This window comes from Balaenoptera borealis (assembly GCF_965194805.1).
Source record: "Balaenoptera borealis genome assembly, chromosome: 20".
Lineage (NCBI taxonomy): Eukaryota > Metazoa > Chordata > Mammalia > Artiodactyla > Balaenopteridae > Balaenoptera > Balaenoptera borealis.
This window is the reverse complement of record NC_138879.1, coordinates 47,094,101-47,110,708: the sequence shown is the minus strand read 5'-3', so window position 1 is coordinate 47,110,708 and position 16,608 is coordinate 47,094,101. Positions and strand designations below refer to the sequence as shown.

Genomic DNA, 16,608 nt, shown 5'->3' with positions numbered 1-16,608 from the left:
CTGGAATCTCAAACAGACCCCTCTCTGGGCATCAAATGCACACCCTTAGCATAAGCTGGGAGAGTGTCTGAAGCTACCAGAAATCTCCTAAGTCCGAAGGAGAGCTGCTTTCCCCCTGCTGCATGGCCACCCCAGCATGTTCTCACAGGCTGTCCTGCCCTTTCCCCAGGTGAAGGACTTAACCCTTGACCGTCCATCAGCAAACCAGTTAGCAATTTGTGCCGGAGGCTGCCTCTCCCAGAGTCTCTGAAATGTAATCCAATCCTGTGATAGAAGAACAAGGTCCTGCCAAAGATGTCCACCTCCTAATCCACAAAACCTGTGACTATGTCACCTAATGCGGCAAAAGAGACTTTGCAAATGTGATTAAGTTAAGGATTTTTATGTGGGGAGATTATCCTGGGAATTATCAGGTGGACCCTATGTAATCACAAGGGTCCTTGTGAGAGGGAGGCAAGAGAAAAGGCTATGGAGGGATGGAGCCCACAGAAGGAGAGGGAGAGGCGGAAGGGGACGGGGAGATATTGAGTGCAAGACTGAAAGATGCTACACTGCTGGCTTTGAAGGCAAAGGATGGGGCCATGAGCCAAGGAATGCAGGGGGCCTCTAGAAGCTGGAAAAGGCAAGGAAACAGGTTCTCTTCCCTAGAGCTTCCAGAAGGAATGCAGCCCTGCTGACCCTTGAGACTTGTAAGAGAATAAATCTGTGTTGTTTTAAGCCACTAAATGTGTGGTAATTGGTTTTCGGCAGCATTAGGAGACCAGTATGGATGCCAAGCTTTAGGGAAAGACAATGGTTAGTTATTGATGGCTTCACAAGTACCAGGCACTGTTCTAAGCACTTTCCGTGGATTAACTCACTGGAATCCCACAGTCTAGAAGGTGTGATCATTATCCCTCTGAGGCACAGAGAGTGGAAACTGCCAGCTTCCCAGAGCTGTGGGCATCGCAGGCAGGCAGCACCCCCTCCAAGGAATGAGACCGGAGCTCGGAGCATGGCTCGCAGCCCTGGAGGTGGAAGTGGAGGTCGAGGTCAGACCTGCTGCTTCCCCAGCCTGACAAATGGGAACTCGCTCTCCACGTTGGGGGCCAGCACTCCCCTCCTGTGCCCCATTCCCTTCCCGTTCCCTGCCAACTGGGGATTTGCCTGAGGGCCTGGCAAACACCCTCTCAGGGAAGTCACTTGGGGGCACAACGTGAGCTTAACTGTAGAGCTGGCTGGACCAGGACCAGGGTGAAGACGGGGTGACTCACAGCCCCACCAAGCCTTCACCCACCCTGGCATGAACACAGACCCTTGTGTCAGGCCCCGTGACAGCCCATTGCAGCAGGACCCGCTCCTCATCAGACTCCAACCTCAGAGTCCAATCTTGAAAGAACCCCCCAAAAGGCAGTAAGTAGTCACCCCCAAGAGTCCCCACTCTGGGCCACATTCACCCTGACATTTTGGCCAGCATGGGGGTGGAGGTGATGGGAAAGGATGTGACATTAAATTCTGTGCATTTTACCAACAGATGGCCTGTTGTCAGTTACCACCCAAAACCTCATCCATCTTCACTTTCCTCAGACCCCACCTGTTCCTGGGTTGGAATTACCTGGAAATTCACAATTGTTTCTTCAATCCTCCTGGAGCTATTCTTATCCCATAAAACACCAGGGCTCAACATCCATTCACTCATTCCCCACCATGTGCCCGGCACTGGGAAGACAAGTGAAGGAGACAGTCTCTGCTCCCAAAGAGCCTTCCAGAGGTGCCCACACACCCAGAATCCCCAGGGAGGGGAGTTTTCCGGAGTTCAGGGCCCCCAGAGCCCATGCCACGCTGCTTGCCAGTCCTGCAGCACAAGGAAGCTGCCATCTGAGTGACACTGTCCCCACTTCCTCCCCAACTGGAGCTTATGAAATGCAGCAGCCACGGGGGGCTTGTTCATGCCCAGCATTTTACATAATCTGCTGGGCTGAAAGTGTCAGCCTGAGGCCTCAAATCCAAGAGGCCAAGTCACTCTGGTAGGGACAGTATCTGCAAGTAAGGCTTAGCTGGCTCTGGCCTGGCCTGGTCTTCTACCGTCGGGGCTAAATAAAGTCTCCGAAGGTTTGGTTCCAGGCCAAGTCAAGACTCTCTCCAGGAGCCTTGATCTCCTCCAAGACAACAATGTGGGCTGAACAGGCAGGGCCACTTGCAATTCAGAGCCCTAGGCCAAGCAGCTCCGTAGACAGTAGAATTCAGTCCATGGGCCACACCAGTTTGCAAGGAGCACCCCGGGGGTGGGGGATCTGGTCAGAGCGGATGCCACTGGGTCTAGGCACTATGTCCATGCCAAGTATCAGCCTCAGCCTCAGGACAGCTGGCCCCTCCCTGAGTTGAGTCGATGCAGGGAACCCAGCCATTCTCTCCTCTCCCCAGCCCTAGGCACCAGGGAGGTCTCTTTCAGCTAATTCCTCAGCAGAATAGAGTGGGGGGTGGGGCGGGCACTGCTGGGGGACCCTCCTAAAGGGTAGATCTCCATATTCTGAGCTCCCTGCTGTCTGAAGCTGCAGGCAGGTCCCATGGGGTCCAGCAGTGTTTTCAAAGTTCAGCTATTCACATCCCACACCTTTGCAGTTCTGTCATACATACCACCGGCACTATTATTTACTTAATACTGTTCTTTACAACAACTGGCTTCTTAAAAGCACAGCCTTATCCCAAGCATTATATTTGAAATCACAGGAAAGACGTGCAAGTCATTTTTTTATTTTTTATTTTTGGCTGCGTCACGCGGCATGTGGGATCTTAGCTCCCTGACCAGGGATGGAACCCGTGCCCCCTGCAGTGGAAGTGCGGAGTCTTAACCACTGGACCACCAGTGAAGTCCCTATTTTTTTCTAAGATACATTAAAATGTACGCCTAACTATTAAAGTGCAAAATATATATCCAGGTGCCACCTAAAATCATCTCTCAAATCATTTCATATGTGGCCCACACTTCGGGAAAAAACCTAAGTGGGGGACACAGGCATGGCCATCACTGCACATGGAGGGAGCAGAGACCTGGACAAGTGAAAAAGAAACACAGGTGGTTCAGATAATCCATTAAAAATTGGCACAGAATTAACCTGAAGGGTTAATCTGCATTACAAAAGGATTTTAAAATTCCTGACAAATGAGTTCCTTTAAATAGCAGCCTTTATATAGCAAGGCCCCTATCAGCCCTAGGTACCTTTAAATAGAATCATATGAAAGATTTGGGGTGGGCTTCCCTGGTGGCGCAGTGGTTGAGAATCTGCCTCCCAATGCAGGGGACACGGGTTCGAGCCCTGGTCTGGGAAGATCCCACATGCCGCGGAGCAACTAGCCCTGTGAGCCACAATTACTGAGCCTGCGCGCCTGGAGCCTGTGCTCCGCAACAAGAGAAGCCGCGATAGTGAGAGGCCCACGCACCGCGATGAAGAGTGGCCCCCACTTGCTGCAACTAGAGGAAAGCCCTCGCACAGAAACGAAGACCCAACACAGCCATAAATAAAAATAAATAAATAAATAAAATTAAAAAAAAAAAGAAAGACATATTAAAAAAGAAAAGATTTGGGGGATGTACACAATACTTTACAGAGGGGAGGTGATGCTGCTATCAGTATTCACATTATTATTAGTTTATAGACCATTAACTCCTCAAAGGGGACTGTGAGTTGAAACACATAGCAAGCTCCAGTTCCAGTTCTGGAGAAAACCACTGCCATCTTCACATCTGTCCCCCAGGAAGATGAAGCATCTCGGAAATTACACTGAAAACAGGATTGATTTATAGGACTGGCATCTGGACATGTGCTCAGGAACACGACTACTGTTTAAGGTAAGTACTCCTGAAGTAAAGTAATAGCAAAGAGAGAACTGCCTTGGACTTCTACCAGCCGCCAAGAAGAGTCTACCATGCAGGAGTGTGCCCAGTCCACAGCCCAGGACAGGAGCACACCCTCCAGAAATGAGCCCTGACCTCACACATGTACATGTGCACATGCACACACACGTGCACACACACACGTGCACACACACGCCCAGTCCAGCCCTGACTCAACGAGAAGTGGTCCCTCCTCCTCTGAATTTAGTACCCTTTTATCAGAACCCTTCTCATGGCCCTGCCTACTTTCTCATTATATTCCTATTATCTGGGCACTTGCCCCCTTACCCTGAACTGTGAACTCTTTTTGAGAAAGGACCAAGCCTTGTTCACCTGTCTCCTCCCCCAGGCAGCCTGCTTTGCATAGAACACAACCTGACAGTGTTTGTTGAATGAATCAATGAGCTTTCTGTTTGTCTTCTCCCTCTATAGATGGCCAAGCCTGGTAGAGGAGAAGGGCATCCTAGACGTGTTCAGGCTGGGACAGGGGGCTTGGAATCCCCCAACACTCAGGAAAGGGCCCCTACCCCCAGTGCTGGAGACAGGTCTGGGAACACTGAGGCGGCGAGGTAGAGGGGAAGACTCCATCTTGGCGCTCACAGGGCTCTGGGAGGAACAGCATTTTTAGGTGTGATGTGCACCCAAGCCCCTTTGGTATCCGTGTGCTTCCTCCTTAGAACACCTCTGAGATGGAATAAGGCCAGGGACATGGTACGCCCTGTGTGGGCCCCGTGGAGCCTCACTCACTCCACCAATCCACTGGACACCAGCCACACACCAAGCACTGTGCAGCGCTCACAATGAAAGCAAGAGGGCCCTGCCCTGGAGGAGAGAGGCAGACATCTAGAGTTCCAAACAGAATGAAATAGGGGCTAGCCCGGTATAAGCCAGACTAGAGGTCCAGAGTAAGGCAGGACCCATAAGGCAGCATATGAGTGGAACCCCATCTGTGCTGGGGAGGGTGTCTCAGAGAAGGGCCATTAGGAACCCACGGAGGTCCCATCCCACACACTACTAAGCTCCCAGCAGGTGCTCTTGGTTTCATAACCAGACTTTTCCCCATCCTGTTCCTGGGATGGCTGGGCAGACCCTAAGGGTAAGGCCTTGGGGGCCCAATGAGAGATGTGACTTACCCCAGTGTGCCGAGCTAGCACCAGATGAGAAAACCAGGGATGGGGCGCCAGCCACTGCCAGCCTCCCGTTACGGCTCCTCTCTGCCCCACACCCGGGCCTACAGCGACCGCTCCACCCCTTCCACACATCAGCCATCTACCCGTGGGTCTGCAGTCTATTTTTACCTCCATTAGCTCCTCCTCTGACCCACACTGTAGCACGGGTGGAGCAGGGCAGTGATCCCCATCTTACAGGAGGGACAAAGACGCCCAGAGAGGCTCAGCGACAGCCTCCCGCCCAGAACAATGCTCCGTGCACCATGCCCTCTGGGGTGCCGTGCTGCCAGGGCAGACAGGCTCGGACCCCACAAGACGGGCGCTCTCTGTTAGGCAGCCTGGCTTGCAGTCTGCGAACTCCCTGCCATACGTTCTCACTGGCCCTCCCTTCGAGCCACAGAACAGAGAGGAGGTGAGCAAAACACTGAGGTTAGAGGTGAAAGAAAGGAAGGACGGTGTGGTGTGCACGCCTTAGGCAGCACTGGTGTGCTTTCAAGTGGGATCCCGGCCCCTGGGGTGGGGTGGGGGGGCAGGGGGGGCATGAAGAGAAGGGGATTGAGGCAACCGCTCCCCTCCTGCTCTACCTTCGAGGCAACTTCTCTGATTAAACAGAGGCATTGCTGCCGAGAATGCCCACAGCCCCAGAGTCGGTGGGCTGGGGTCCGGCAGACGCTTCCTGCCTATGCCCACCTTGGGTAAAGTGCCTAGCCACCTGGCTCCTGCCTCCAAGCCAGCTGTTACCGCCCCTCTTCAGCTGATCCAATTCTTTCCCTTCAAGGAAGTTCAGGGACCTCTGGCTCTCCATCTCTCCAAATGCTCTCGTGCCCTAGCCCAGATTCACCAGATTCCACTTGCTTGGAAGAGAGTGGCTCCCTTGGCCTGAACTTCACAAGTGCACTTATCCCACTGCTGCCATGGAAACAAGGAATTACGGCCTCCTAGTTTCACGTCGGCCAGCTCCTCTGGGGCAGCAGGCTCACACCACTGGCGTGCCCACCAGGGGACTCATGTCACTGCCAGAGAAAGCCCTCTGCACAACTGGCCTGGGGAAAGCCAGCAGCCACTCCCCCTGAGGACAACTGGTCCAGGGGGAGGCGGCGGGCACTGCGCCTCTCCCCCAGGAACAGCTGTGCCCAGAGCACAGCCCCTCTCATGCCCTGGCAGGCAGGCGCCAGCCCCTCTCAGGCTGAGGTGCTTCCACTCGGCCACAAGGTCTGTGCACAAATCAGCCATTTCTGCCGCACAGGCTTCGGCAGTCAGAGCTGCGAGCCCTGCCCCCCCCCCCGACAAGCATCCAGGGCGTGTCACATTCCCACCTTCACAGCCACCAAGAATGGGGACCCTGAGCCGGGGCTGGTCGGGGTTCCCAGCTCGCACTCCTCCAGGAGAAACACATCTTCATCTTCCAGGACCTTGTCCAAAAAGCCTATCGCCTCCTCTTCCTCTTCCATGGCAGCGCGAGCCGCGGAGGGCAAACAGGAAGCAGGGTCCCAGCAGCAGCGGCAGCGGCAGCCGTGGCCGCCGGCGCCTGGGAGCGAGGCCGGCAGGCGGGGACGGGAAGAGCGTGCAGGGCAGGCCTAAACCAGCACGCGGGCCTCCCCGGAGTCCGTCCTGGCGCCCGGCCACCGGCTGCCGATGAAAGGCTCCATTATGAGCCTTCTCCCGCCCGCCGGCTCCGGGTCCTCCCGGAGAAAGGGGAAGCGGGGCGTCCGTGCGGCCCCGGCCGCCTCTCGCGGGGAGCTCCGCCGCCGCTGCCGCCGCCGCGATTCCAGGGCTGTCACCGGAGCCCGCGCGCCCCTGCCGGCCGCCGCGGCCCTTCCTGCCGTGCGCGCCGGCTCTCCAGGCAGGCGGGGCCCCGCTCCCTGCCGCCGCTCCCAGCCCGGCCGGGCGCCCCGCCGCCGCCGCCGCCGCCGCCACCGGCCCCACAGATCCCGCCCTCCTGGACGCGGAGGTTCGCGTTCGCTCTCAAGACACAGGAAATGCACGACTCGACGGGTGAGGTGGAGCCGTTCCCTCTCTGCGGTCGCCGGGCCAGCCGGCTGGCGGAGGCTTCGGGAGCGCGGAGGAGGGGCGACGGGGCCGCAGCCGGGCCGGGCGCAGGGGGAGGTCCACTTCCCAGAGACAGGCTTTATTTACAGCCCCTCACCGGCCCCGCGGGCAGGCGGGGGCGGAGCGGACGAGCAGCTGCCCGCACAGCCTCGCGGGCCGCCGGGCCAACCTCGGTGTCACCTTGGGATGCAGACAAGCCCCTTCTCACTTCCGCCTCAGGCTCTGACACCTTTGAGGAAGGGAGGCCAAGCCCTGGTGAGAAACCATAGTTTCTTTGCATCGCCACCGTGGCTGAGGGAACAAGGCTTTGTGCAAAGGAGACCTGACCTGCCTCGCCACGAAAGAAGCACAAGTGCCAGCCAGGGGCTGCAGCGGGGCCGCCTCGAGCAGCCGGAGGTGCCACACCTCCTGCTCACAGATGCTGCTGATTAGCGACACCACACCTCCTCGGAGCTCTTTTCCCTCAACAGGGGCCTGGGCCCAGTAGAACCAGCCCCACAGGGGAGGGTACACTTAACCCAGGACCAGGAGCACGCCAGCCCTGCCCACCCCCAGCCTGCTTCCCCTGGCTTCTTCCATGGTTACAGAAGGTAAATCCATCCAGAGGGTGAAGTGCACACTCTGGTCCCCTGGCCCCATCCAGAGATGTAATCCACCTACTCATGGGGGTGGAGTTTAAGGGCAGCAGCTGGGAAAAGCTCTTTCACAACACCTAGGGCAAAGGTTGCCAACTCCAGCACCCAAGAGGGTGCAGGTAAGATTAGTTAGTGAAATGAGCCAGGTAGGGTGGGACCAGGTGAACCGAAAAAACTGTCACTCAGCTCCAGCTGCTGGCTGCCAGGGGCAGTGCAGGCTCAAGGTTGCCCCATCTTGGATTGTTCAAGAGAAGCTGGAATCCGGATTTTTAGGTGATAGCTCTCAATTTAAAAATGATGGCAGATAAATTATATTTTAAAAACAAAACCTGATGCAGTCTCAATGAAACACATCTGTGCACTGAATCAGGCCCACAGACAAGGTTGCTGCCTTCTTGCAGTTGGTTGTGTTTCTTTGAGGGAAGGTTGGGAGGGGTGTGTGTGTGGGGGGTGGGGTGTTGTTCCTTGAATATCACCTCTGTCCCATTTCATCACTGGACCTGGCATCTTGGAATCAAATTCAGCTTCACACATGACCAGCCCACTACTTATCTTTGCAAACCTGTATAATAGGTGCCACCAGCCAGACAGATCAAGTGAAAACTCCGGATTCTGAGTAATGAGCCCTGAAGCTCCAGCCCCACTCACGCCAATCCCCCCAATCTCCCACCAGCCCCCAAACCATGTCTCTAGTCAGGGATTTCCTCAAAATCCTAATGCTTCTAGCTCACAAGTGTCTCTCCCAGTACACAGTTGCCAGACCAGCCAGTGTGGTTCTTAATGATACAGTGTCTGAGTTGTCCATTAATGCCTCGTGTGTCTACCACTGGCCTCCTTATGCACATGGCACATCCCCTGCCAGGTGGCAACTGTATGGCCACAGGGGGAAGAGTCCAACTCTTTGGAGCTCGTTTGGAAATGCATTCCAAAGGGGGGGGTTAACAGTGTGCCATCCTAGGCCCACCTGGGCTCATCACCTCTCCTTCCCACTGGGCATCTCAGCTGAGAACAGGGCCCTTGGCTGAGCCTCCAAGCTGGGTGGAGGGTTGAGGAAGAGCGAGGAGGGAAAAGGAGAGGAATGGACATGGTTCCTTATCCCAACTCCCCAAAAAAGTCTGCGGAAGTTCTCAGCTCTAGGTGGGGCTCCTGCCATTCTATTAGAGCAGAAAACCTGTCCTCACCAGTAAAAGGTTTCTCCCTGTCACCATAGCTGAAATGCAGACCAAGGGATTTGGGGTAGGTTCTCTGGGGCCTCAGGGCTGATGGGGTTCCCCAGAGGCACAACCCCCCCCCCCACACCCGCCCTCTCCCTCAGTCCCTGGTTCTTCCCTGTCCCCGCCCTGGCTGGGTTATAAATAGCCAGGGTAGATCTGAAGGGCCCTCTCAGCCACAATTCCTCATTTGGTTTGGGCGGGTGAGGCTGTTCCCAGCGCTTGGGAACAACCAGGCCTGGCATTCCCCAGGGCACAAGTGTGCCAGCCCGGGGCTTTGTGCCAGTCTGTCTCCCATCCTGCAGGCTCCGAGCGCACGGCATGGGCTGCCCCCTCCGCTCGGACAAGCAGGTGTAATGGGAGAAGGGCCTAACAGTCCAAGGGCCCCCCCCCCACGGTGTCCCTTCCCCCGCCCAAAGGAACATGAGGGGCCCTCAGGAGTCTCCGAGAGTAGCCCTGTCTCCATTCCCCATGCCCCTACCTAGCATGGCAGGATCGACACCCACTTCTTCCAAACCCTGAAACCTCTCAGAAGCTGCTCCCTGAACATCCAAGGCATCTCCACTCCACCCCACCCCACCCGGGTTGGCTGGAAATTCCAGTGAGTAATCTGAATGCCCTTCCATCTCCACTGGGCACACAGACTCCCCTCAGAGGCCCTCAGTTCTGCCCCTGGAGGGAAGTGACTCACAAGTCCCAACGGTGTTCTCTGCCTCTCCCCTACCAATGCCCTGGACACGCACTTCCTCCCTGCGTCCCCTACAACTCTGCCTGCTTTCGCCTGGCTCCTGATCCTTCTCTCCAGAGAAGCAGCTGCTCCAAAGGCCTCCAAACTGCCTTATTCCAAAGTCAGGGGCCTCCTTCTCTCCTCCTCAGCCGCTGCAACCTGGACGCTCTTAAATCCCTCAGCTTCTGTGGCCATGCTGATGCTGCCTGTGATCGCTCTGGTTCAGGCCGGCCCTTCTTTTTCACCCATTCGGACCAGGCCGCAGCCCTCTCCTCTCTATCCTTGGAGAACTCATCCCTTCTCACTGCCAGGCCAATGGCAGCCCATCACCATCTGCAGCTCCAACATCTTGCTCTGCTGGAGTGTGACATCTGTGCTGTCAACTGGTTCTCCTCACTTGGAAGTCCCATCAGCAGCCCCTCAGCTCCACATCTCCAGACCAAACGACCCTTCCCCCTCCCTAAACCAGCTTCCCCTTCTGGCTTCTCCACTTCTGTTGGCGGGGCCGCCATCTTGCAACTCTTCCTTCCCTCAGGCCCCACGTCCCTTTTACCGAGTCCCCTTGGTTCTTCCTTCTCTTCCTTTTCCAAAGCCACCACCCCAGCCAAGGTTTGTAGAACCTCACACCTACGTTAACCACAGTAATATTCCACTCTGACTTCCGATCTCGCCTGTCCATCCATCTGTTCATTCATACGCAGAGAAGGCCTGGCATTACAAATACACAGATCTGCGAGACACAGGCCTTGCCGTTAGCATGCTCTCAACCCACAGGGGGTGAAGGACATATCAACAAATGAGGCAGTGTTCTCACTGGTCAACACGGTGGGAACACCGGACAAAGGCACTAACCCTGCCTGAGAGGTAAAGCTCCACAGAAGCGTGGCCTCTGAGCAGCATCTTAAAAAGGGGAAGGGTTTCCAGGCAAAGGGAGGAAAATGTTTTGTAAGGAACCCCAGGAAGCACAGCTGGAGGACAGAAAAGGGGCAGGTGATGAACTTGGAGAAGTGGGCGGGAACCACTCCCCCATGAACAAGGGGCACGGACTGAGATTTCAGACACCCGCCAAATCCACGCTTTCCAAGCCACCAACAGTTTACTCTCCCCAAACCCAACAGCCTTCTCTCACACTCATTCTCCATCCCCTCATTCCCTTACCCACTCAATCAACAAGTATCTCTTCATTGCCCACCATGCACCAGGCGCTGTGCTAGCATCCAGAACACAGCCACAAGTGGGACGCTTTGTCTACCTCCGTGGGGGCTGATGGTCTCAGGGACAGACTGACCACTGCGAGCCAAGGCAGGGCCAGGGGAAGGGCACGATCTCAGAACTCTGGGGCTAAGGTACAACTCTTCCAGAAAGAATAACGTGGAAATATCTATTGTGACTTAATATGTTCTCACCCTCTGAGTCAGCACCTCCACTTTAAGGAATTTTTCTGCAAAAACATTTCTGCAAGGACTCAAAGATCTTTGTACAAAGATGTTCACTGCAATGATGGTTATACCAGTGAAAGACTGGAAACAGCCCAAATGTCTAACAGAAGGGGACTGGCTAAGTGAATTATGGTACAACCATTAAAAGAAACACTGCATACAGTCATGAAGGAGAATGAGGTGGGTCTTTAATTACTGATATGCAAGATGTCCAAGACTTATTAAATAACCAGAGCAAATTGCATAACAGTATTAATAGTATGATCCCACTTTTTAAAAAAGTGTATATATATAATATATACCAGAGAAAAATGTATTTTTTACATATATGTGTATATATATGTAATATCTCACATGGAAAAAGAAGATGTCTCTTAACAGACATTCTCTCTGTAGGATGAGACTTAAGGAGACTTTCACTTTCCATATTATATGTTCCTGTAAAGTTAGAATTTTCAGTGATGTAATCAGGAAAAATAAAAATTAATTTCTTTTTTAATAAAGAAATTAAAAAAAGAAGTGTGGTAAGTGCTATAATTGGGCAAGTAGAGTGAGCTCTGGGGGCACAAGACAGAAGACACATCTGATGCAGCAGAGGGGGGAGTCACAGAAGGTTCTCCAGAGGAGGTGACATTAAAACTCCTACCTGAAAATGACAGGGATTAGCCATGCCAGGGGGACTCAGGGGCAGACAGGACAGCATGAGGAATAATGAAATGAGTTCAGTCTGGGTGGCAAGGCTTCACCCATTCAACCAATACTTATTAGGCATCTCTTATGTGCCAGGCGCAGTTCTAGGCACTACAGTATGCAATGAGCAAACATTTTGGTACAAAACTGACAAAGCTCCATGGCAGAGCTCCCATTCTAGCTGGGGGGTTGTAATGAGACTGCAGAGGTAGGCAGAGATCAAGTGGTCAGGTCAGGCACGGCCTTGACAGCATTGCTACGGGCAGGCACTGAAGAATTTTACAGGGAGTGGCCAGACAGTGTCTCAGTGCATCCCTCCTGCTGACATCAGATTACTCTTTCTAAAACACTGCTCACTCTGTACCCAGCAGGAAGCCACCAAGTCAGCCCTAACAAGGGCAGTGGGGCCCTTGCTGATGACTCAACTGATCAAACTGTTGACAACAACTTCTGCTGTTTGCTGTCCCATGAAAGGGCCAGGTGCATTCTCACCTCCAGGCCTTGACCTGGCTTGGAGCCCCCTCTCCCTCCTCTCTGCCTATCCCTGGCCCTTCCAACTTCCTTGGCAGGAGCTCAAGTCCCACCTCCAGACTTTCTGGAGCTCAGCAGACCCTGGGCCAATGAGAACTGACCCCAGGGGCCAGTGCCGGGGGCAGGTGGAGTCAGCCACAGCTGCAGATGGAATCAGACTCATTATCTTCTTGATAGCCATCCTCCTCCCTCTGCCTTCCCTTTTTCTGCTATAGCAGAAGTTACTCCAAATCATATATAGAGGTCAATTACATGAAGCAAATGTTGGATATAAGCCACTACATGACACTGTTTATATAGTAAAACAAAAACAAACAAATAAAAAAACTCTCCTGGATGTTGGATTTGAATCCTCGTTCTGCCTCTTGCCAGCTGTGTGACCCTGGGCAAGTCGTTCAAACTCTCTGGGCCTCAGTTTCCTCATCTGTAAAATGGGGATAATTCTAGCACCAACTCTAGGTTTGCAGGGAGGACTAGTACACATGGGGCAGGGCCTGGCACATGTTGAGCCCTTGGCAGGCACCAGCTATTCTCCTCTTCTTTGGCAGGGGTGGTGGTGTGTGGGGAGTGCAGGAGGGGGGAGCCCTAGCCCACTCCCAGCCTCACCTCCCACATCTTCCAATGAACCCAAAGCCCGGCCACACTCGACCATTCTCCTTTTCTCACACCTCCAGAGGTTTTCCCACATTCCAGAACTTACACAGCTCCCTTTATCTAGAATGTCCTTCCTGACCAGTGCCCAGGCAGAACAGTACCTACTCTCTGAGGCTGCCTCCTACATGCTCTCCTCCTTGATTCCCCCACCTGAGGTTACATGGCTCCCTCCTTGGGATGTTGTATTAATACATCTCTCAAGCCTTGAAATTGAGGGACTGTGTGTGTGTGTGTGTGTGTGTGTGTGTGTGTGTGTAGGGGGAGTGAGGGGCAACCCCTGTTCATGCTAATTCCCCACAGCACCCAGAACAAGTTCTTGTAAAAAGTGGGTGCTCAGGGAGTTCCCTGGTAGTCCAGTGGTTAGGACTCCGGGCTTTCACTGCCGTGGCCCGGGTTCAATCCCTGGTTGGGAAACTGAGATCCTGCGAGCCATGTGGCGCAGCCTAAAAAATAAATAAATAAAGTGGGTGCTCAGAAAATACTTAGTGAGTAGAAATGACTCCAGGAGGCTTAAAGGGCAAGGCAAAGGGTCTCCCAAGAAGACAAATCAAGGGGTTCAGGTTGGGTGGATGGTACCTAAGGAAACTGGTCATCCACGGTGACACCCTCCAAAGGCACCTCTGCCCAGCAGGAATGCCAGTGGGAGCTGAGCCACCTCTGCCAGGACTAGAGTGGGGATGGGAAGGCCCGAGGGCAGCCAGAGCTGGGGGCCCATAGAGAACCGGGTTCACATCCCAGGAGAGATTCAAAGTCAACTACCACCTCGGGAGCTGGTCCTCCTTGTGGTACAGACTGTGCGTTTTCACAGTCACTGTGTCACTCGGTCCTCCCAGCAGCCCTTCCAGATAGGAGGTATTTATCCTTATTTACAGCTGAGGGGACCAAGACTCTACAGGTTATCTCAAGTCACAGAGCCAGAAAGACGTAAGACGAGGGCACTAAGGTTCCTGTTCTGGAGAGGTGGCAGAGAACAGCGGTGGTGAGCACCCACCACTGACCAGCTGTGGGACCTCAGGTGGGTTATGTCACCTCTTTGCACCTTAGTTTTCACATCTGTAAAATGGGGCAGTAACGGTGCCTACTTCCCAAGGTGTGGTGAGGACTAAATGAGTTAGTATTTATAAAGTGCTACAACAGTGCCCGGCATTTAGTAAGTGCTATGGAAGCGTTTCTCTTCTTTCTCTTCTTTCTGCCACACAGGCAGGAGGGTTGGGGGGGGGGGGTCTGTGTGGCTTTCCAGATAGAAGCAACCAGCCCATAACCCTGTGGGAGGAAGGTCCACAAGAGCATCATCAGAGTATCATCGTGGAAAGAAAGTTCTAGCACCCACTAGTGGAGGAACTAGGTGAGGAGGATGGAAAAGAGAGTCTGGGTAAGAGCCAGCCTGCTGCTGGGATACTCCCTGCCCTTCTGCACCCTGGCAGAACCCAGAGCCCAGGGGGCCATCCAGCCTCTGCCCCCTGGCGGCTCACCTGTGTGGCCAAACGTCTCAAACTGAAGGCGTTCTCAGGGGCAATTTCACACCTCTTGGTGTGATTAGGCGGGTCGGTTGGCCTCCCTGCTCCACCCTCAAAGACTCCCGAGCCTCAAGGACAGAGAATGGGTCTGGCTCACTCTCCTATCCACCGTCCCTGGGACCTGCAGGAGATGAGCAAACCTTCACCGAATACATGTTGCTCTGGAAGTCGCCTTACTGGCCGATGTGAAACGCACAGCACAGTAGCGGGGAGAGGGCGATCCCAGACAGGCTGTGAGCATTACAGGGATGCTCCAGGTCGGCTGGGTGTGGCCAGCCAGGGAAGCCCAGATCCCAGCCATGTGTGAAGGGGGTGCGATGGGCCAGAGAGGCCAGGGAGCACCAGCCACGGAGGGGCTGAGGACCACAACCAGGGCACCGTCTCCCTACTTCCTATTTACATCCCCCTCAACTCACACAAGCCAAGGAACCCCCTGAGCCATAGCTTCTTCATCTACAAAATGGGGGGCTCTCGCAGTGGTTGCAGGGATAGGTGGCGAAGAAGCCCGTGGGCACCTGGCACAGCACCTGGCACGTAGGGGGAGCCAGGCAAGCTCCTCCTCTTTGGAGTGGGGACCAAAGATCCAGAAAGGGGGCCGTGGGGAGCAAGGCTGCTGAGGCAGGAGGTCGGCAACCTGAGGAGAGATGTCTCTGGTTTTACCTGCAGCTGGAAACTCCTGAGAGGCATAAAGATAAAGGGCAGCCGCCAACCCACCCAACCCAGGCCTCGAACGCCGTCCAAAGAGAACAGACTGGGACACCACCTCAGATGTTCCCGGCTCGCCACGTGGCTTCTCCTGTCACCTAGAAGCGACTTCCTTGTCCTGCAACCTCAGATCCCAAACCCCAAGGCTTCAGAAGGGACCAGGAAGGGAAGAGGGGGCAGCAATTCGTCCTAGCTTCATCCCCTGAGACTGTATCTGCCCTCCCTCCCTGCTCCCTGGCCAATCCAGTGCTACCTGATTCAATTCCATAAACACCGGGTGAATATCCCTAGGTGCCCGGGAGCTGCTGATGGGGGTCCCAGAGATGATTGGGGATCAGGGCTCCGGATCTCGCAGGGCAGATGTGCCCCACGAGTAACTGTGCATGGTCCCCAGACAGCGGAGGGCTCAGCCATGGGCTGGAAAACCTTCACAAGGGAGGTGGTGTCTGAGGGGACCTGGGAGCACCACACAGACTCCAGCGTCAGAAAGACCCAAGTTTAGGGATTTCCTGGCAGTCCAGTGGTTAAGACTCCGCTCTTCCAATGCAGGAGGCACGGGTTCAATCCCTGGTCAGGGAACTAAGATCCCACATGCAGGCGCGGCCAAAAGAAAAAAAAGAAAAGAATAAAAGAAAGACCAAGTTTAAGTATATCTCTGGCTCCCCATGTAAAAGGCTCAGGGCGAGTCTAAGTAGCTGTGAGGAAGGGGGGGTTGTGCGGGGGAAGGGGGGAAGATGAGAAGGCTGACAGTGGTGATCATCTCAACTCCCCCCACCTATCTTTCAATTATCCTGCCGTCTGGAGACTAAACTCCTCAATTCAGCAGTTAGTGCAGTACTAACATGTACAGACTTTACAATTTATAAAGCACCTGCCTGGCACCATCTCACAGAAGCCTCCCGACAGCTGTGTGAGGTCAGGAGGGAGGAAATTCTCAGTTTCTTCACTTTACAGATGAGCAAACTGGAGCTCAGATGAGTGAAATCCCTCAGGTCACACAGCTAGAAAGTGGTGGCACTGAGACAACAACCAGATCTTCTCTCTGCCTTGTGGCCCCTTTTCACGGCGCCTCCCAAGAGGGGAGTCAGACAAGTCCATGGCTTGTGGGGCACACGCTTTTCTGAATGACCACGGTCCTGGCAGGGGAACGTGTGCCCCGCTTGTCAGTGAGATGGAGAGTCCCGCCCGTCCTTCCCAGGGTGAAAGCAGGCCCTCTCTGCTGAACTGAGCCACCGGAGGGAGCTGTACTCAGCCTGGGCTTGGGGAGAGTGAGGGTCGGCAGGGCGGGGCTTCAGCTTTCACCCTGATACCTCGCTGGGCTGCACACTGGGGCACATCTAAGGCGAGAGCAGAGTGAGGCTGCAGGGCGTTCTGGAGAGTGAAGAGCGTTTGTCCTGCAACACCGGA

General features: G+C 54.6%; 1 protein-coding gene across 3 annotated transcripts in view; it reads right to left on the bottom strand.

Moving 5' to 3' along the window:
• ABR (ABR activator of RhoGEF and GTPase) overlaps positions 1-16,608 on the bottom strand; it is a 180,087-nt gene that overhangs the window by 74,676 nt on the left and 88,803 nt on the right. The window contains exon 1 of one of the 3 annotated variants that reach the window (XM_082370533.1): positions 6,360-8,012. The exons of the other annotated variants lie outside the window; for them this stretch is intronic. Within the exon in view, the coding sequence (XP_082226659.1) occupies positions 6,360-6,494 (135 nt within the window). The 5' untranslated portion in view covers positions 6,495-8,012. Of the gene's footprint in view, positions 1-6,359; positions 8,013-16,608 lie in introns of those variants that run through there. 3 annotated transcript variants of the gene reach the window in all.